Source organism: Amphiprion ocellaris, chromosome 14, assembly GCF_022539595.1.
Source record: "Amphiprion ocellaris isolate individual 3 ecotype Okinawa chromosome 14, ASM2253959v1, whole genome shotgun sequence".
Taxonomy (NCBI): domain Eukaryota; kingdom Metazoa; phylum Chordata; class Actinopteri; family Pomacentridae; genus Amphiprion; species Amphiprion ocellaris.
Genome location: NC_072779.1, coordinates 11,657,795 through 11,678,567, shown reverse-complemented (window position 1 = coordinate 11,678,567; position 20,773 = coordinate 11,657,795). Strand labels below are relative to the sequence as shown.

Genomic DNA, 20,773 nt, shown 5'->3' with positions numbered 1-20,773 from the left:
GAGCAGACAAGAGCATCAGATCTCATCTTTTATTTATACAATCTTTTAAATTATTGCTTAATTTACAAGTTGCATTACTTGTCATGCTTCCGTTACACCATGATAGACCCATATCTGAGAACACTCCAATGTTTTTCACATTTTGAGTCTATTAAACTTGTTCTGTTAAACCCAGAAATTAAAGAATTAAAGTGCAGACAGAAGTAAACCTAACTGAGAAATACTGCTTCACGATAGGCTTCGAGACTTCTTTGCTGAGGCAGATGATGCTGCGCATGAAGGTAGATGCATGAAGCTTTGACCTAAATCCCCACAATGGTGCTGACAAAAGGACTATCAAAGTTATTAAGTAATGATCCACCAAATTTGATAAAGTGGCCAGCTGAATCACTAGACAACCTTTACATCCAATTGTTAGCTTTGCATTGTAAAACAGTCCATTCTTAAACTTTCCACAACAACGTGTCACAATTTATATTAGAGCACTGGCAATCTGGCTTCAGGGTTTTTTGGAGGCCAGTCTCCTGATAATTGTCAAATCACATTAAAGGTGACATCAGATGCAATCTGTTCTGCAGAAGGCCATTTAAGTAGCTTTAGAAGTTGCAGGTTAGCTGTTAGGGATTGATATGTTTACTTGTTCCCTGATAAAAAGCCACCCAATTCAATAGGACTGTCAAAATCATGCCAGCTTTAATCAGTCCGCACTACACCTACCATTCTGTGCATTTCAAGTAAACAGCATCTTTCAGGACAGTTTCAAGCAGTCCATTGCACAATTGGCATTGCAAAACAGCAGCTGACAAATCCAAGGCCCGTTGCCAAACACAGTTGGTGTAATGCAAGAACATTACGCATTATAAGGCATAACTGAAAACTCTTCCGACTCAAGTTGGGTTACATCACCGGTCAGTGTACTGAGTAAAGGCTCAAAAGCATGTGTCCAACATACGTTTGGGGCTTCATTTCAAGTCCACTCTGGTGGTGCACAGAGGCTAAATTACGAAGATCGTGTCATTGTCCAAAAACTAATGGACCTGATTGTATACAACAAATCTTGTTGACCAACTTGCAACAGAGAAGACAGTTTATTTGGTTCAATGTCATATTTGGTCTGATTATAGTCACAGCTTCCTCAGATCAACAGACAGTTGTTCTGGCCGCTCGGGCCAAGTTTCCTCCAAAACCATTCAGGTGGTCGCATTGTTCCAGATCGTCATAGCGGCCACTTCGAAGAAAGCAGAGTATGGTGGTTTTGCAGGTCTCCTTGCAGGTTTCTGACACATGTCCTTTATGTCTGAAATACCAGAACTTCTGAAAAATGCGGTCATCACTGATAAAGGTCCGCATCAGTCCATTGTATTCAGAGGGGAATAGACTGGACAGTCCATAAGCCTCGGTGGCACGGTAGAGGAGTGTCCATTTAGGGTTCTGTACTGGGCTACGAGGTGCCTCTGGACTGTGGTTTGCCTCGGTGAGGTTCAGGATGTAGGTTTCATGGTCAAGCACCAGCCGAGAACTGCCTTTGTAATTCCCATCAACATAGTAGACACGGTACCCTGGGAAGCCATATTTTAACGGTGAGTGTATTGCTTTTGAAACGTACGGATATGCAGTATGTGAGCCAGTTTATGAACTCACCTGGGTTAAGATTAACGTAGGTGGTGACGCTGGGGGCAATGAATGCCACTCCCAATGGACGAGTCATGGTTTGCTCATCATAAAACATCTGGAACTCATCCAGGTGTGTATGGCCAAAAAACTGTCCGGTAATTGTACTTTCATATCTACAAAAGTAAACAAAGTATTTTTTACCAAAGAAAAACTTAAAGGATACTTCTGGTTTATTTCAACCTGCATGAGCTCCCTGCAGCTTGATTCTTGCATCAATCATTTTAAGTCTGTGTTTAGGCTGTCATTCATTGTGAAAACTGTCTGAGGAAACTCAGCATTTTAATGCAGTAGTGGATTATTAAGCAGGTTATTTGAGTTTGAGGGTTGATTGCATTATTCTAACCAGAGTACACAGATGAACAGCTAAATGAAGACAAGAAAACAAGATATGTAGGACGGGGACAGATGCAGGAAGACAATAGGACTGTCCTAAAAGACAACATGGAACTGGCTGTATCCTTGCGCTCATTGTTCTGTTGGCAACAGGGGGAAGAAAACTTCTGCAAAGAGTAAGGCCTGTTGAGAAGAAATGCTGTTGTACAATTTTTCCAACTCTACAACAGAGGTAAGGAGTGCCAAGTTAACAAGACTGTATATGCACTCTTGAAATAAACTGGAAATTCTTCTTGCAAGACCTGTCTATCGTCTTTATGAAGGGATCCAAACAGTCACGCTCTCACGTGCTGCAAGTTTCACCGCAGTGGGACTCATTCTTTTAAAAACTAATTTGTAAATCAGATACAGAACCACGTCAGACATGGCCATGCAGTGAAAAACGGAAGTGAAACCAAGTGTTTCTGCAAACAGGTCAACTGTGTTTAATGACCCAAAATTCCGTCTCTCAGTCACGAAAGTAAATAAACCGTAATGAAAATTTATAACTACTGCAGTTGTCTTCACTGCGATAGACCTTGATTTTCAAACAGTTCCAGGACTGTGTATATTAAAGCTTCAATAACCACTGCAGCTACCTGTTGACAATGTGATAGTAATTCCAGCTCCAGCTGCCAAGACACAGGCCAGGTGGGATGTGACCAATGATATGGACCTACATAAAAAGGAGCAAATCACACCATATTGAGAAATTACAGCACTAATAAAAGTATTTTTTATTGCCATCTCATGCTCAGTGTCAGTAAAGAGTGGCAATTAAAAGGAAGGTACAAACATTATCCATATAACGTGAAGCATGTGACCAAAGTGGAATAAAAACCTGAGCCTCAGCAAAACTATATACACTTTGTTTTATCAACTTTGCAGTTTCAAGTGAGTGAACTGACCTTCTCTCCTTTGTCCTCACTGGTCTGGAGAATCTGAACTAACCACTGCAGCTGGTTAGCAGGATCGGTGGAGTTCACCATGAGCCAGAAGTTTTCTCTTGCACAGAAGTTCATGTTGAGAGAGACCAACCTCAGGCCTGGCTGAAGTTCCACTGTGTAGAATCCCCCATATCTGGAATTACAAAGTCAAATTCAGCGTAGGACCACCCATCAGAATGCCAGACCTTAAATACAAAGAAAACAATATTCCGAGACTTGGTACCACTTCTGTTTGAAAGTAGTGGGATGTGAAATAGTTCAAATGAAACTGCAAGAACAAACATAACCACAGCTTCTTTATGGTCTATCTCCTTCATGTTCATTTTCAACATTACAAGACTTTTTAATATAATGAAAACATGACGTTTAAGTACCTCAGAGTCTTTAAAGCCTGCTGTGGCAACCATGGTGCCCATTCCTCTGCCATTGCATCATAGAGCCAAGCACTGGATCTGTTGCCATGCACAAACGGAGGTGGGAAGCTGTTCACTGGTGTACTCTCATGGTTTCCTACAGCTGGGTAAACTGTCACATTAGGCCCCAGGTGTCTGGACAGAAGATAGGAAGAAGCATGAGTTAATAGTTGTTTGGATCAATTCTAGAACACATGGCAAACATCTGAACAAAGCTGCGAATAAAACTTTCTGAATGTTACCAGCATGTTTTGTGTCAGAGTACAAGGGCATTCTGAGGCTAAATTAGAGCAAGCATTTAGTGTTAAGACATTCCACTAGTAGCTTTTGACCAAAAATAATGTAGTTGAACAGGTATAGACATTTTAACACCATGTTCATCAGCTATTGAATGAAAAAAAACTGTTGCTGGTAATGCTATCTGCAGGGACAGCTGAACTACATATTCACAATGTTATGTGTGAAAAAAATAATTGTAAAAAAAATACATTTACTTGTGGATGAGCCTGGATATGACTGTTAGCTCAGACAGCTGTTGCGTCCTGGTTTGAGACCAAACGTTGTGCGCCGGTATGTCTCCAGTCCAGTAGACCCAGTCCCAAGGCCCGGTTCTGGCAGCATTTTCCAGCAGGTTCTCCACCGTCCGTAGAGGCAGGTCACACTTACTGTAAGTTCCCCAGTACCCGGCCTCCCGTCGCCTCCAGCTGGGTGAGCCAGAGTCTTTACGACAACACAGAGGATCCTTGCAGTCTGCAGCGCTGCCAACTTCATACTCCTGTCAGCAGAGAGGTTGAGTTTCAAGAGCAAGACTTGATCCAAAACAAAGTCACGTGGTCAGAGTCACCCCACTATTTACTGGTTAGTCAAGCCCAATTTCCTGTTAAACTGCAACATTTCTTTCAGTTAAATCAGGGACTTCATAGAACGTGTAAATTACTACAGTGTTTGGGTTCTTGAATATATACTCTCACTGTGTCAACATGATTCACACATTTACTAACCAACAACCTTGAAGCGCTATCGAAAAGTACCACACGGTACTAGCACTTGCTGCAGGGTGTTCATTTGCTTTCAGTTTCATCTCTGAACGGCACATACTCACCTTGTCCCAGTGGATGTCGGTGAGAAACAGGACCCTGCTCTGTGGAGAGCCGGGTTTGGGAGGTGAAGGCGGTGTAACAGGAGGCTTCGGAATCTTTGGCAAAGTGATGTTCCACGGTGCGTACATGTCAAACTTGCCACAGGAAGGGCCCAACAACAGGGCGCATGCTTCGGTGGGCCACAGCAACGACTGCTCCAGAGCCCTTATGAAGTCATCCCTGAACAGCTCCGTGATTTGTCGACACACCTGCTCTTCAGCCAGATGGAGACGGATACAAGCCTCGCCGACTGCACGTGCCACTCGCTCTTCATTTGCATCGCTCTGAAAGATATGACAGCAGAATAGGAAGTGAGAAGAGCAGGGAGAGTTAATATAATGCAAATATTAGATTAGTCTTTAGAAAATATGCTCCACAGACTAATGACAAAACCTTAAACTTTCTGGAAAACAACCTGAAATTTGTTTGAATCATCCCATCTAACTAGACTGTAACATAATTCTTTACACTATGAAACAAATCACACCTTTGGACCAGTGCAGAATTTAAGTGTAATATTTTACACTTTAAATATTTAATAATATATTTAAATGAACACAAGTCTGGTCAGTTTATGAAGTGTGTGGTTGAAGTCAGTAGCTAAAGCTAAAGGGGTACTTCAGGTCAACAAAGAGGCCATATGATCAAGAGCTCTTTTGTGTGTGCTGAATCAGCTATCAGCATGGCATGATATAAAAAGAGTTGAGGTTTTCAAAAGGAACAAAAAAAAAAAAAAAGAACTGCACCTTCTCCACTCAGGGTCCTTGGTATCACATGCTAAATTATATGTAATCACAACCTAGTGTGTCCATTAAGATAAGATAGGAGATAAGATAAGTCCTTTATTTCTCCCCATGCCAGGGGAAATTCACATTGTTACAGCAGCTTATGTAGCAATAGACGTAGTAATAGAAATAAAATGATAATAGAACAGTAGTAATAATATTTACAATATGTACAGGGGTGAGAAATGAGGATGAAATAGTACAGTACTGACACACTGTAAGACAATGCAGTATAAAGTGGCTTAAAAAAATAAAGTTTAAAAAGTACAAAGATGTAGCAGTGCAAGAATGTCTGCAACAAGATGTGTATCACTGTATTGTCTTACCAACCTAAGTGTAACACAGTCCAAGAAATATTTTTGAATTCCACATTTTTAACCTAAGAAGAAGCTACAGCATCTAATGAGAAGTTCCCAGTTCAGTCCAGGAAGTCAGAAAACATTGACTGGTTATAAGCAAAACAAACAAACAAAAAAAAAAAAAACAAGCAAACCAAAGAAAGGAGCTGCATTTTAGAAACAGTTACAATTAAATTTATCATTACCTAGGTGCTCTTTGAAATTATACTGATAGGTGTAGTCTATCATAATTTCATAATTGCAATATCTGAACACCTAAATATGTTAGAATCTGGACATTATCAACAGGATTTGTGCATATTTGTAGGTTTTTAAAAAAATTATTATTCCCTTTTGCAGCTGCAACGCTGCGGATTTCACAGCTGTTGGATTAAGAAGGCCTTATCTTAAACTTTACTCTGTTATCTATTCAGCTAGATAACGAGAAATGGATAATAACAAATTAATTGCCTACATGATGGAATACACCACTGAATGTCTCATTTCTTGGATCATATTTGTGATTTGAGCTTTTATACGCTTTTTCAGAACTTCCTGGACTGAAATGTGGGATTAAAGGCTTATTAAACTTTAGCTGCAGTTTATCAGCACCACAGCAGATAACATCCTCTAAAAGTGCACCGACTACCCGTTTGGCAGCCTGGACAAGAGACATTTTAAGACATTACCAGCAGGGCGATATCGAGAATGGTGAAGACAGCTTTGCAGAGGGGGCAGGAGACATTTCTCCAGTTAAAGCCGACCCCCGGGCGGCTGAATCGCTCCAGGAACACCAGCCGGGGCTCTGCGGAGGGCTGCACCGGGAGACAGGAGCCGAACAGCGGCGACATTAGAACCAGACAGCTGGTAATCAGCAGCAGCTGGTGGAGCCTCATCGTCCCGACGATAGATGTCCTCCGAGAACTATCTCTTCGCAGCTTCACTGCAGGACCTGACAGCGACACAAAATAAGTGTCAAGGAATTAACGCACAGCCCGCGGGTGTGTTTTAACACTTCAACTTGTGAATAAACGACTCACAAACGGAAAACACTCCGCCGCATATGAGGACACCGGCAACAGCCTGCTAACCATGTAGCTAGCTAGCTAATGCTTTCAAACTGTACCTCCAAAGAAATGTGAAGCGCCACAGTGTCCCCGGAGTGAAGGCCGAGGACAAGCCGGTTAGCAGCTTCAAGGCAGCCCCGTTTGCACTTCCACAAAGTGGACTGACAGCAGGTAGACTGGCTCTTCTTCTTTTTGCTCCACCGTCGCTGCTTGTTGAGATGCATCTGCCTCCTGCTTGTTCTTATGAAGGGCAACCACTGGGCGGGTCAGCTGACTCATCACGTGGCGATGTGTTTTTTCTTTCTTCTGTCTTCAAAGTAAACTTACACAAGCTCCAGCTGACAAATCAGGACAAACAGCGGTGATCTGTTACATGTTTAGGTGAGATTAATGATTGGCCTCTTTGATTTTCCCCCCACCTATTTTGTCAAGCATATATATCCTGCTTTCACAGCCCTTCAAAAAACAGCTGTTCCAGCTATTTCCATCACAAAATGTAATTAAATAATGAAGATTGCATTCCAAGGCAATCCATATGAGATTTCTTTTGCTGCAGCTGATGTTACCCTGCATGGAGGAGGGCAATGAATAAGAAGCACAGCTGTTCAACTCTTCTTTGAATCTGAAGCCATATATGGTTTGAAGAATCACAACTGAGACCCTGGTATTTGACCAAAAAAAAAAAACAACCTCTTAACACAAGCTCCATCTACTGTACATTTTCTGGAACTATCAGCCCCATCTTGTGGCTTCTATCAATATAGAGCTGGCTTACAAATAGATTTTATTTTTCCAAAACATTTACAGACACATCTGAAAACTTATAGACATGATCTGTCAACTAACAACCAAATTTATAATTTTTACTGAAAATTTACTCCAAAGGAATTAAAGCACTCTTGCTCTACTGTATGTTTTTGCACATCTTGACCATTGCACCATAAAAAATTGCACATAATCATTTTACACTATTTCGTCTGTACATGCCGTTTGCACTGATGTATGTGCAGATGTTACCTTTTCTGCACTATATATATTGCACATTCTGGGTTTTTTTTTGTTATTGTGTTCTTCCATACATCTCCTTTTTTTTGCACTATTCTTGTATATTCATATTTGTTACCTCAGTATGTACGGATAGATGCGGGTGATGAGTGTGAATGATGTTTTATGCAAGTAGGTTAAACACAATACAAGGTAGAAACACAGTGAAATAAATTATCATTCATACATTATTTTTTCTGCTTTCCTAAATTACATACAAATCAACTTAAAATGAAAATAATTATCTGTAATTAAATATGTAGCTCTATTAATTTAATGTTAAATTTAGGGTAAATCTTATTAGTTGAACTACATGATGCTTAGACTTTTTTTTTTTTTAAATAGCGCAAAGACTGCTGTCGAGGTTGAATCTCTCAGGCCTCTTTGTACTCCTACCGCTTTTTTAGTCGCTGTGCAGTTTTGTTTTGTTTTGTTGCTACATGGGCTTAATTGTCTTAAATTTATACAGAAAGGCTATTTTTTTTAGTTTTTCATTTCCGCCCAAGGATCTTTGCAGATCTATGTGTGAATAATTGGCATATATTGTAAATTTTCATCTGAATAAATTAAACAAAAGTGTTTTTAAATCAATAGAGGTGCACACTTCAGCCTCCAAAATCAGACCATTAGTAATATATGTTCACACTTTATTGAAGAGGTTTGATTGTAATAATTTAGACCAAATCTGTAAAACAGTATGTCTCCACAAAGTATAATAAAAAGTCCATTAACATATTATTTTGGCACTTTATTTGAATTAGGATATTTTATTTTCACTTAAGTGTTTTTTGTTTGACAGCTGTTGCTTCCAACAGTCACAGTTTTTTAAAAGGATTTTTAAAATTTAAATAAGTGTAATCGAGAACCAAATTAGAAATTGAATCATCTGTGTAACATGTAGTGGGTGTTTTAACAGGAGTGAGGGAGGTGACCATTCTTTGTTAGCAAAAGGACCAAAATACATCCCAAAAATGTAACCATCCCAGAGAAGATGATATGTCAAAACAAAAGAACAAGAATTTGTCATAAATATAAAATATTTATTGCATTGGCAATTGCTAACGTGTATAAAAAGCACTGATTCTATACACATTTCTTTGGATCCGTTTCTGTCTGACTGATCACTGAATATAATCCACACTGGATTAAAAAGTTTTGCCAATAGTTCAGTGATCATGCTTTAGCCATAATAAAAGAGCGACAAGGGGTAAAGAACATTTAAATCTCATATTTAACTTACACAAGAAAAAGCAATATAATACTTTATGTTTGAACTGTGTGTGGCTGAAGTGGTTTCTGGCATTATTTACAGTGGCTTAGCAGATACATGACTGAAGTGAAGATAAGGAGTGGTTTGATGAAAAAAAACATAAAGAACAGAAATGGACAAATTGCTGCTGAGGCATTCACTTGTCTTGCATCTTCTCCAAGATAGGGACGATCATATCAAACTTGGGCCTCTTGGCTGGGTCTTCGTTCATACAGAGCCTCATCAGTTTACAGATATGAGGCGAAATCCCAGGTGGAATGGTTGGCCGAAGCCCTTCGAGAGCCACCTGCACAAGACAAAAAGTCGCTGTACTTATCAAAAAACACAGAAAACTGTAAAAGCCTTGACATATTTCGAAGATATGGAGTTTTGTGCATCTGGTGCTGCGTTTCCAAGAAATGTAGATGCGGACATGCAGTACTAGCCTGTGGTAAGATAGGATACTGCGCCCACTTACCTTCATACCAATCTCCATGTGTGAGAGATCAGCAAATGGGACTTCTCTGGTAACCAGCTCCCACAGTAACACTGCAAAGCTCCACATGTCCGCAGATCTTCTGTTGATGTCTTCAGGCCTCTTCTGCAAAGCTGAAAGCAACAGGGAGAAAGAAAACCATAAACATAGCAAAACAACTCACCATTTTGTTGTGCAACATGGCCAGATTGAACAGCATGACTAGCACTAAATTATACAGTACAGTATGTTCCAGACTGAATGACTCATAAAGTTGAAGGAGGCATTATGGGAGCAGGAAGCAGGCGGGAATGAGCAGGAATAGATACCTTCAGGGGCCATCCATGCTGGAGAGTACATACGACCAGGACACTGGAAGGAGAACTTAGCATCTGCCATACTTATTCTGGCTGTCATGTCCTCATCAATCTGCAAATGAATCACATCATTCTGTTACTCATGTAGTCATTGAGCCACGGGATCAGGATCTTTGAAGTTTGTAATTGTGGTTGCTTATGTTTCCAGCGGTCGCAGACAGAAATACAGTCTTACCATGATGTGCTTACTGTTGAGGTAAAGCCGCGAGACCATTGGCTCTAAGGTGTGGAGGAAAGCCATGCCGCTGGCGATGTCCAATGCAAACTTTACTGCTTGGCTTTGGTCGACCACCAGAGCTGAGGAAGATGATGGAGGGGGCAAGAGAGAAAACCAATGTCTCATTCAGAAATAAATGCAATGATATAGACGTCTAAGTGTCATTTAATGATGAAAATAGGTGAGGAGGAGGGGATGAAAGAGGGAGAGAGAGGGAAAAGGAAAGTATGCCCACATGGGTAATCACTAGAGCAACTGTGCATACGGACAGACTGACTTAGAGCTAAAACTGTAACCTGATTTGGATGTAGTAATTATATGATGCCATTATTAAAAATATCTGTGACATGCATTGACCTGCACTGCAAACTGGAATCTTTGTTAAAGGTGGCAATTCTAGGGAAAGATTTTGAGCTATTTAGCATATTCAAATAGCATGTGCAAGATTTACTGTCCCTCTTACACCCAGGCACAAGCATGAACTTGCACAGGACTCATAGCAATGGTATTGTGTGACTTTGTCTCAGCCACTTGCTATGCATCAACACCGGATATTTTTTACAGCACACACAACAACAGGCAGCTATTGAACAGCGAATCTGACAAAAAGTATACTTGACCAAAATCTCTACCCCTCAAGTGAAAAAGCAGGATGACAGCTGTACATGAATATCTGGATGTACAGTGTATGCATCTACACTTGTAACCCTCAGGCTTAGCACTTTGGAGCTGACCAAATTTTAGTGCATTTTTTTTGCCATTTTGTTGATGCACATGTACATAAAAGTAAATTACTTACTTGTGCCCTGGTGGAGGATGTTGTAGAGGGATCCGTATGGCATGTAGTGGGTAATGATGATGGGATGAGGGGATGGAGGTGACTGACAGGCTCCAAGAACAGGCAGAATGTTTGGATGTGAAAAGATCCTATGGAGACACAATGGAATGACAGACAGATGTAGAAAAGGAAAGTGTAAATGGCATATTTACTGATGTTGAGAAAAGCAAAAATGAGTATGAAATGTAAATATGTCTACATTCTTAGATCAAGGTGGTCTGTCTCAGGTCAGAGATTCCATTCAAAAACATTAAGAAACATCTTAAAAGCTTGTTCTGAATGAAGAAAACTCTTCCAGAATCCGTGTTGTAATACCCCACATTTGTATCATCTGCGGCCCTTTAAAGTTAAGCTAAGCAGCAGTGTTACGTTTTTATTATCTGAAGCTTTCATTTTTGCAGTCCGTTTGAGATTTTATGTTGCCTCTGGATGTTTCAGCACACTCATCCCCAGCACTTTTATGTTGTCATCAATTCTTAAAAGAGGGTAAGAAGTGAAGCCAACATGAAAGCACACTGCCAAAAACCTTTTCCTCTTGCACACTTAGGACTTCTTTCACTTAGCTAGCTCTACACTTTTTCTTTTTTTTGCTTGTTTTTTCTTGTCACTTAATGAGGATTTGAGTATGGCCAGGAGAGGTCATAAAATTAATCTGCTTTTCATAATGTGTGTTTTCGTTATTGATCTATATTATACCATGAAATATCATGATGCTTGTGAGTAGCTAGATTTTTTAAATATTATATTCTCTTTAAAGTGTGCTCCTAACTCAGCCATAGCTATGCTAATAATGACACCCTGAATGCAGAGGTCCTGCTGAGGGCCCACCTGAACCTGCCTTGACATGTCTTTTGGCACACTGTGTCTCTTGCATTTTTCTGCATTAACCTCAACATTACAAATGTTCAATCTTTTCCTTTAGAGCCATGCTGTAGAGCAAAACCCACAACAAAACACAATGGTACGCTAACTTCAACCAGAGTTAATAATGACAAAAAGGATGACAAAGTAAGCTTGCTTTCTAGTACGACGGATGTAATTTCACGTTATAACTGATTTCTTGTTTACCATGATGGAAGGAGGTTTGTGCAATTTGTTTTTCATGTCGCAGAGCAGAGCGCAACACACAGTAAACAGCTGCCAATGAATTCTTCACCACATTGCCGACCAAAAACTATTTCTTTGACGTCCACCAATAAGAACTCCGTCTTGCTCAAGAGGCCTACACCAGATCCAGAGCACTCTTTGACCGCTGACCTCAATCACTACTAATCCATCCTCACACTACAGCTGTGTTTACCAGAGCTTGATAGTGAGTCCAAATGTTCACTGGCTCTATCTGACTTGGGCAAACAAGCTCAGAATAACAAACAGAAGACCAAATGTTATAGCACCAGTTCATGCAAGCCAGCAGATTGGCAGCACGTGATCCCGTGACATCAATACGTGAATCATGTTATCTCTGTTACGAGTGCGGAGAATAGGAGAAATACTGCCAACAAAAAGCACAATTACAGCTTTTTCACTGCTTGGACAATAAAGAGTAAATTACCTTAGTTTCGGATGCTCCTCGTTAAAGTCTCTGCTCTTCCTGGTGGTCCAGTCTCTCACCTGCAGCACCTTCACTACAATCTCATCTCCTTGCCACCGCCCCTGCCATAACTACAAACAGAGCCAGGTTAGCAACAGGACGAGCTGAAAAACACCGGCACACGGCCACAAACACAGACTGCATCTGACCTCTCCAGACTGGTTTTCATTGATCTTTGCCAGGAGTGAAAGCTGCTTATAATCGATACCAGCCTGCTTGTTGAGGGTACCATTACCTGCGAGAGCAAAAATGTGAATGTTAGAGCATAAAATCCAAATTTAATATAATGATTTGTTCCCTGCTGTTTAAAAATGTATGTTACTCACGAGGTCGTGTCCTCATGGTACCCTTCCAGAAAGTTTCCTTGTATGGGACTTTGGTCATACTCTGACCCAACTTCTCTGCCTTTTCTGAAAACAAAAATCAAGAAATAAGACAGAAATATAATGTAAGTTTTTTAGGAAATAACCTGTTAGTGTGTGTTAAATGCCCAGAAAGGACCTCTGACCTTGTAGCAGCTGTCTTAGGTGAGGCTTGGCCTTATCCAGAGGTGTCTGTCCATATCTGTTACATATACACACCTGGGCACCACTAGTCACCAAGTCCTGAAAAACAGCAGTAGCATGTTATGTTATGCATGGATTAGATTTAAAGCATATGTTTTGCATCAAATGTGCAGACACGGGGAGCCCTGCAGTGGCCTTTTCTCCCCAGAAGAGGGCATTTTCAGCTAACAGATCATGCCAAAACAAGCAAGAGTGTCTGTGGGTGTATCTCACTGCACCTCTGCCACTTCATCCTGGCCCCAGAAGCAGGCGTAGTGGAGTGGGGTGTTTCCGTGCTCGTTGACTGTATTGGGGTCTGCTTTGCACTGAATCAGCTGACATTAAGAGGTCATAAAGTTAGAAAAAGAAACAAGTTTTCTTTCCTCGGACAAGGCATTCAGCTTGAACCGCACTGTGTCCGAGTACCTTAGCCACGATGTCTCTGTGTCCGTGACTGGCGGCGAGGTGCAACGGCGTGTCGTCTCCGCGGTTCATCACATTAATACGAGCTCCTCTCATGATGAGCATGTCGACCACGCCGCTCCTCCCTTCCCTGCATGCCCAGTGGAGCGGGCTGAAGCCATGATCATCACTATAACATGACACAAACAGAGCGTATAAGGAGCTGTGATGTTTATAATGGACAGCATTTGGGGCTGAAGACATACTTGTCCTCTTGAAGGGAGTGTGGGGAGGGTGCTGCTGGTGGGCTCTTAACAAGTCTGAGTGTCTATCAGCTGACAAAATACTGCTTGTGTGGTTTCCCTATTTGACACACAGTCACACAGGTTCTCACACCCACCACCTACTAATCTTTATTTAGACTTAAGCACATGCTTCCTTGCTCTGCCTGCAGCCTCGGCCCATCTGATGACTGGCCTGGTGATAAATATGTCTGTGTGGGCTGGAATGCCTGCTAACATATGCAAAGACGCAAACACTGGCGGCGTACATAGCACTGCTGGAGCCAGACTATCACCTCCCTGTGACTGGGAGTCCTTTACATTACCTGAAACACCCCCCCGAGGCAGCTGCGGGGGCTTCTCACAACTCCCTGCAAAGCCGCAAACTCTACACGCTATTTGACAATAAACCTCAAGAGGGCTTGTATAGCCTGTAGGAAATAGCTGCAGTACTAGCTCACACTAAAGTGAAATAACAGCTAGGCCGGCATTCTCTGTCAATTCTGATCCAGCTACTGTGGACAGACAGTTCATGGTCTGACCAACCCCTTGGGCTAAAAAAAGTAACGGGGGCAGGAAAAAAAAAAACTAAAAAAAAAAAAAACTCTGGAATGACAGGGTGGAAAAAACACAGTGGAATCCTGAGCTTCACATCCACTCCAAGTCTCGCTTCGTGTCTTGAGTTTTCTTGTGTCACTCGGCTTCTGATGGCAGATTTTCCCACCAACACCTTGTTAACACTTATTCACATATTATTGGATATTGAGAAGGGGAGGGGGGCTGTACATAGTTGTGCCTCCTCAGAGTAACAGCCAAAGGAGGCCTCCAGCATAATGACTGGTCTCTCAGATGTTTATGTGGGACTGAGGCGAGCTGCCTGAGAAGCTCTGTCAGCGAGGGCTTGGCCCTGTATGGAGCTGAACAGAGGAAATGGCCTTGGCTGCTGCGTGGTTGGCTAGAGCCCCTGCAGCCTTCAACGTCAACAAACTGCACATATATGGCCTGGCCCAAGAATGAGATAACCAAGGGCTTTCGCAGTGAGGTCTTCTAGTTCCTTTCTAGCAAAGAAATTATGTAAACAGGCAGTTGTGGTCTGTATATCCTAAACTATTTTAAAAATCCAACAGGAATGCAACTCATGAGCATTGAAAAGCTTCATTATTAGTTTCACGACTATTAAAATACTATTATTTACAATTTATAAAGAAAGTAAGCTGTTTTGTTTGATCAACAGTATAACACTTTGAATGATTATCTGGTCATCAGATGAGCTATTTTCAATCCGCCTAATCGCCTCAGTGCAGCCAGGGATGAGTTTTAGGTTATATTGTGTTGTTTTGAGTCATCTATGTCACCAAGCAACCTCCCCACAATCATCTGCCGCTTTTATCCACAATTTCTGGCAGATGACATCATAAGGAGAGGAAAAAAAGGAGAAGGGAAAAAAAAGCACAAACTGGACTGGAATTACTGCAGCTGAGTGACGTTCGGTGGTATGTGGAGTAGTAGAGGGAGAGAGAGAGAGAGACAGCACAATATGGAAACTATTTGACCACCTCTATGTGCCAAGGATCACACACAAACACACACACACACACACACACACACACACACACACACACCAGCACAGAATCACTTGCCTTCCATACCAAATGTGGTATGTTTTCTATAAATTCAGCTCCCATCATGAGCAGAAGATCTTGTCATTTGCACAATTTTACACACAGCACCTGATCCCAAACAGCCAAGAGGTGAGTCTGACTGCAGGCATCTTCACAGCTTAGTGTCAGCAGGGAAGTGTGCACAGAAATGCATCCGCTTACCCCAAATTGAGGTCATTCTCTGTGTTGTCCAGCCACAGACGAACCGCCACAGAGTTGCCTTCTCGACACTGCGTGAAGATGTCATCCATGGGTGTTTGGTACAGTAGGAGGCTTCACTTCACTGCCTTTTAGATCAGGAACATAAATCCTGCAAAAAAAATATGCAAGAAATGTGGCTTTAACTGGGAATCAGACATCACTCAAAGCCTACAGGTTGACTTGTGATATATGTAGTATCACAACTTTCATTTAAATGGTGGTTTTGTAGTATGGCAATATTCTCACATGTCACACATAAAAAAAAACAGCTTGTCAGGGCAACATAAAAAAAGAATAAATCCTGATGTGAAACACTTAAAATAACTGAACTTTCCCCACATTTCCTCCTGTCTTTCTCTTCCCCCCCGTTGGATCGGATGGGCTGGCCTATTTGGATCCATTGTTTAAAGTCAAGTCCACAACAAGAAACACTCCATCCGCACTGAAAACAAAAACTTCAAAGCATTCAAAGGAACTTGATCGAACTTCTTACCAGCTGATGATCGATTCCTTCTCGGTTTCTCTGTTTTTACTTTTCCTCTCTCTGTCTCCTTTCCTTCCTCCTACGGAAAAGTCTGCCGTCTCCTCAGATTTAAGAGCAGGGAATGGAGGGTCTGAGTCCACGCCCCGCTGCTCCGGGTGGATGTGGGCTACTGCTGCGGAGGAGAAGTTGGAGGAGCTCCGCTGCTGGCAGCCATGTCCCCGGACACAGCGGCAGCAGCGCCCCCTGCTGGAGGCCCCGCGGAGGTGCAGTTCCCGCTTTGCACGCAGAGGTCAGGTGAGGTGTGTTTTAATTTGTCATGACTGGCTGCATTCATGCCAGATAATTGTGAGAATACCGTCAATAGGCTTTTATTTTTTCTCTCTCTCCCTAAATACCATCTTTGTTCCAAATAGATGCTGTAGAAAAACAAAGCTAATGAGCGCACACACAGCAGTCACCAGGGATTTAGTGGAGGCGCAGTCTGCATCTATTATTTGTTTCACACAATGTTTCCTTGCATTAGAAGCTCTCTGATAGTTGTAAAGTAGTAGTAGTAAACTGATACCATTTCAAAGTGAGAAGTGCGAGGTATTCTGTGATATTTTAACTTTTTTCTCTACAGTATGTTCTTTATTTGCAACAAAAATGTACAATGACAAATGACACACAAACTTAGTAACAGTGCAAAGCAAAATTACAGGCAGATTTCAAATAAGGGGGGGCTTATCCTGTTGTGACATCACAGCAGGCTGCAACTTGAACGTTTTGCTCAGAGAAACGTTTTCTGAGGATATATTTTCATATATTCACATTCTCTTGGTATTTGGACACCCTGGAGACATATAATTATGTTCAAAAACATTGAAAAACTGTCATATAATTTTAAATTGAGGATATGGAATTTGCTACGAATGCTCAATAGCCGAATTATATTCTTGATTTGGTTATTCAGCCCACTGAGCACAAAATACATTCACGTGTACATGAATATCCAGTTTTTCATTAAAAAAAATGCCTAACTGTCCAGAAAGTGAACAAACAAAATACTGTTTCTGTCTGAACTGCCGAAAATACAGTTGTCCTATCTTTCCAACATAGATTTTTGATTTGTCATAGCTGTGTTACTAATAATTCTATCAATGACTCTATTTCATTATTAACACTTGTGAACTTCCGGTTAATGACTTACTGGAAAATTCTATATACACGAAACCAGACTACTCTTTTCTGTGTTTTTAAGAGACCTGAAAAATATTCTCTATCTAGAGGAAAAATTATAATAAACTACTGTCATGATTTAAATTTCTCAAAATTCTTAATAATATCTCCCTCCTGGCTCCGCACAGCAATCATCAGTAATTCCAATCCTGAAATTATGTAAAGCGTGCTTGTACAAAAAATGACATTTATTCCATGTGTCACTTTGAAAAACCTGCTTTCTTCTACTAGCAGATTCTTGACGTTTGATTTTTACTATGGACTTTAAATCTCATGGGCTCTGATTTTACAGCAACAGTGTGCCTAAACATAACCGACTATTCCATAACCATATTCCAAACAACATCAATGATTTGAACAAAATATTATATAACCAACTTCTTCAAGTCTTAACTGTCACAGTTATTATAATGTCACGAAGATTGTGGCTGTGGAGCAAAGCCACTGGGAATGCTGTTTTAGGATTGTTTATCATTGCTTTCATACTGGATTAGAGAGTACATCTGCTGACAACGCAAAGACAGGAAATGATGGGAGGAGATGAGGCTGCGTGACAAAGGTCATGTGCTGTTTTTGCACCCGCAACACCAAGAGCAAGTGGCACACGCCCCGCAAACCACTGCTGCATTCTGACATCGAGCAGCCATGAGGGCCTTTGTGTTCAGACAAGACATACATGTTCATCTTTAATAAGGAAAACATTTTTAAAAAGCTTCATTAATTATATTTTTACAAATTGTTTTATTGAGACTTTTACTGTGTTTTACTCTGCTTTTGGGTCATCATCGGACTGAGCCCTCCAGGCTTATGTGGTCAGACCTCCACAATCCAGAGCTGCTGAGTGGTGATTGGTCTCTGTGAAGCTTTTACTGGCAATATTACTAAAATCGCTTTTCAATCATCATTGCCCATCACCCACCCACGCACACAATCAAACAACACTTTGTTTGTGCCTCTCATCACCAAAAATCATAAAAGTTTACACTTGGGATTTCAATACCAGCTTTTTTATTTTTACAATCTGAAATATTTTCAATACTGTGTCATAGCGGCACATTCCATTTTCTGAAGATCACAGGGCACCGAAAGTACAAATTCAGATTTTCAGCATGATAAATGAATGTTTTTCAGTTTATTTACTGATGTGTCACAAAATGTTAAAAAAACTAACCAAAAAAAACAAACTAAAAAACAGCATAAATCTCAAGTTAACACAGTCAAAAGTGAAGTCTTCGAGTTGCAATTTTTTTGTAGGTAACCACCTAGAAAAAAACTATTTACGATATGCAAACAGGGAAAAGCAGCAATTGCTGACATTTGGAAGTCTTAATCCAAAAAGTATTATATGTTATAATGATATTACATATCATAGTAAATTTATGTCTCTCAATTATCTACTATGGATGGGTTACTCATCACATTTCAGCTGTTTTTGGTGAGAATTTGGGCCATATCAGTTTAACCACTAAGACTGCCCTATACTAGCCATTATTACTGGCCTGACAGTGGAGGAACCTGTGAGGCTTTCTCTTGGCCTGACAAGCTCTCTGATTTAGACATTGTAGGTGCTACTGTTGACAGAGGAACATCTTCTGATAAGGATGTTGGTTTAGGTGGCATTAACAAAGGTGCTGAGCTCCCAGAATCAAGCTGGGCAGCAGGTGTGGGCGGCTGAGGAAATCCTGCCATACATGAAGGTCCATTACTAGCATTGTTAAGCACAGAGGGATTTACTGTTTCAGGCGTAGGTGTGAGTAGCGTGGCAGCTGATAATTTCACATCTATTGATGTTGTTGATTTAGGTACAGCAGCATCCAGCTCAGCTGGAATATCTAATCCTACAGGCTTTAAAACTGAGCCACGGACCTCTGGTCCAACATCAGTCACTGAAGGACTTAAAAGTGGAGGTATTTCTGGGGGTGGAGATGAGGTAACTGGGGTTTGAAATGCTGGCGAAGCCTCTGTGGTTGGAGTCTCAACAGCTGAGGATGCTGCTGCTGCTTTGGCATTTTCCGCAGCCTTGCTTTCCATCTCCTCCATCCGCCGCTGCACCATCCGGGGCATCAGCTGCACGTAGGTGCTCATCAGCCGGTGGTTAGAGCGAATCAGCTTCCCTGCACAGCTGTCCACACAGCGCTCCTGGAAAGACAACAGCAGCCTGAGTTAGTGAGTGGATAACTATAGTAGGCACTGATCATTCACTATATGACCATTAGTATGTAGACTTACTGTCTACATATGATATAGGCATGTCTTCTCCAGTTTAGAAACTTGGCTACAAACACTAAAAATGCTACACCAATGCTACCCCGATACTTGTATTTGTTTCAGAGCCTCCCTGTGTTCATCTCCAAAGGTTACTTTAAAAAAAAAAGATTTGATAATTTCATCCTTTATATGGAATGGCAAAAATATTGTTAAAATTTCAATAAAGATATCAAACACTAAAAATGCTACACCAATAATATACACTGACATACTGACATGCTTCCTCCTCAATGGCAGTAGATTGGTAAAGGCGTGTCAATGAGACAATACCTCCCTTGTACAAATGAAGGACACAAGCCTGGACAGAGTCCTGACCTCAACGACATCCATCACTTTCATTAGGTCCAAACATACTGTCCTATTTCAGTGCTAAATCTTACTAACACTCTTGTGTCTGAGTAAGAGCAATCCCCCGTATCCAGGTTCCAACCAGAAGAGAAGCGTAGCTGAATTACATATCCTTGTCAAAGGGTTTGTTTAGATTTAGTCATCTAGTTATATTCTGATGTAACTAATCAAATAAAAGGTGATCTGACGCGGAGCAGTGCAAAACAACAGCAATCAGAGTTGCAGCTCTGCGTATAATCCATCGTCACATATAGCAATTCAGATTTTCACTCTTTTTCACCTCGTCCATCGTGAGGTTTCTGTAGTTGAAGTTGCTGCTGCATCGCTGGAAGCAGATTTCAGTCATGCGGTTGTACACCAGAAGAAAATCCCGTAGCTGCAAGAGACACATTCAAAGTCAGCATCCAGCTATGTGCAGTAGTAAATAACCCCACATGGAGCTGCAAATACAACACACATTTCTCAGCTGTTGGTCAGGATCCATCGCGTTTCCGTTGGAAGCCGTCAGCTGGTTAGCTAATATGCTAACACGAGGGCTAGTCAGCTACAGAATTGAGTAAATTATGTTCCTTATAATTCTTGGCTGTCTAAGAGAAAGGAAGGAACTATTCCACGAGATATCATCTGCAGGCGAGCATCGACGTTTCCAAACCGAAATGAACTGATTCAGGTAATGGATTAGAATAGCATGACATTCACATGTAGGCCGCCATGTTTGTATCGAAGATCGTCTCCGCTGGTGAAGAGCGCTCACTCGGTGACGTACGCAGAAACAGTTCCGGGTTGCAAAAGTAGATTAAAAAAAGTTTGTTTAGTGTGCGGTTTTACAGTTGCACTCA

At 41.2% G+C, this 20,773-nt stretch overlaps 3 protein-coding genes across 3 annotated transcripts; all 3 read right to left on the bottom strand.

Annotated features, from left to right (window-relative positions):
- Nucleotides 1-15: 15 nt before the first annotated feature.
- Nucleotides 16-6,993, bottom strand: smpd1 (sphingomyelin phosphodiesterase 1). The gene is made up of 9 exons (XM_023266657.3): nt 6,795-6,993; nt 6,358-6,620; nt 4,509-4,829; nt 3,901-4,181; nt 3,368-3,541; nt 2,955-3,126; nt 2,646-2,722; nt 1,642-1,787; nt 16-1,559 (listed from the first exon to the last, which is right to left on the bottom strand). The coding sequence occupies exons 2-9, from the start codon at nt 6,562-6,564 to the stop codon at nt 1,141-1,143; spliced, it is 1,797 nt and encodes a 598-aa protein (XP_023122425.2). The 5' UTR covers nt 6,565-6,620; nt 6,795-6,993; the 3' UTR covers nt 16-1,140.
- A 1,805-nt stretch (nt 6,994-8,798) lies between these two features.
- Nucleotides 8,799-16,268, bottom strand: ilk (integrin-linked kinase). The gene is made up of 13 exons (XM_023266429.3): nt 16,110-16,268; nt 15,578-15,725; nt 13,498-13,663; nt 13,311-13,406; nt 13,035-13,131; nt 12,853-12,936; nt 12,676-12,761; nt 12,488-12,597; nt 10,897-11,024; nt 10,056-10,177; nt 9,833-9,932; nt 9,507-9,637; nt 8,799-9,335 (listed from the first exon to the last, which is right to left on the bottom strand). Exons 2-13 carry the CDS (start codon nt 15,664-15,666, stop codon nt 9,186-9,188), a joined length of 1,359 nt encoding a protein of 452 aa, XP_023122197.1. The 5' UTR covers nt 15,667-15,725; nt 16,110-16,268; the 3' UTR covers nt 8,799-9,185.
- A 2,041-nt stretch (nt 16,269-18,309) lies between these two features.
- timm10b (translocase of inner mitochondrial membrane 10 homolog B (yeast)) lies at nt 18,310-20,676 on the bottom strand. The gene is made up of 3 exons (XM_023266633.3): nt 20,392-20,676; nt 20,215-20,310; nt 18,310-19,457 (listed from the first exon to the last, which is right to left on the bottom strand). Exons 1-3 carry the CDS (start codon nt 20,416-20,418, stop codon nt 18,810-18,812), a joined length of 771 nt encoding a protein of 256 aa, XP_023122401.2. The 5' UTR covers nt 20,419-20,676; the 3' UTR covers nt 18,310-18,809.
- Nucleotides 20,677-20,773: the final 97 nt, after the last annotated feature.

Coding starts and splice junctions, on each gene's coding strand:
- smpd1 (XM_023266657.3), bottom strand. CDS start 6,564: ATGAGGCTCCACCAGCTGCTGCTGATTACCAGCTGTCTGGTTCTAATG. Junction 4,830..6,357: donor TTCTCGATATCGCCCTGCTG/GTAATGTCTTAA, acceptor CATATCTTTCAG/AGCGATGCAAATGAAGAGCG. Junction 1,788..2,645: donor TACTATCACATTGTCAACAG/GTAGCTGCAGTG, acceptor TTACTTTTGTAG/ATATGAAAGTACAATTACCG.
- timm10b (XM_023266633.3), bottom strand. CDS start 20,418: ATGGATCCTGACCAACAGCTGAGAAAT. Junction 20,311..20,391: donor CTGACCAACAGCTGAGAAAT/GTGTGTTGTATT, acceptor TGTCTCTTGCAG/CTACGGGATTTTCTTCTGGT. Junction 19,458..20,214: donor GAAACCTCACGATGGACGAG/GTGAAAAAGAGT, acceptor TTGTCTTTCCAG/GAGCGCTGTGTGGACAGCTG.
- ilk (XM_023266429.3), bottom strand. CDS start 15,666: ATGGATGACATCTTCACGCAGTGTCGAGAAGGCAACTCTGTGGCGGTT. Junction 13,407..13,497: donor ACAGAGACATCGTGGCTAAG/GTACTCGGACAC, acceptor TCTTAATGTCAG/CTGATTCAGTGCAAAGCAGA. Junction 9,933..10,055: donor TCAACAGTAAGCACATCATG/GTAAGACTGTAT, acceptor ATTCATTTGCAG/ATTGATGAGGACATGACAGC.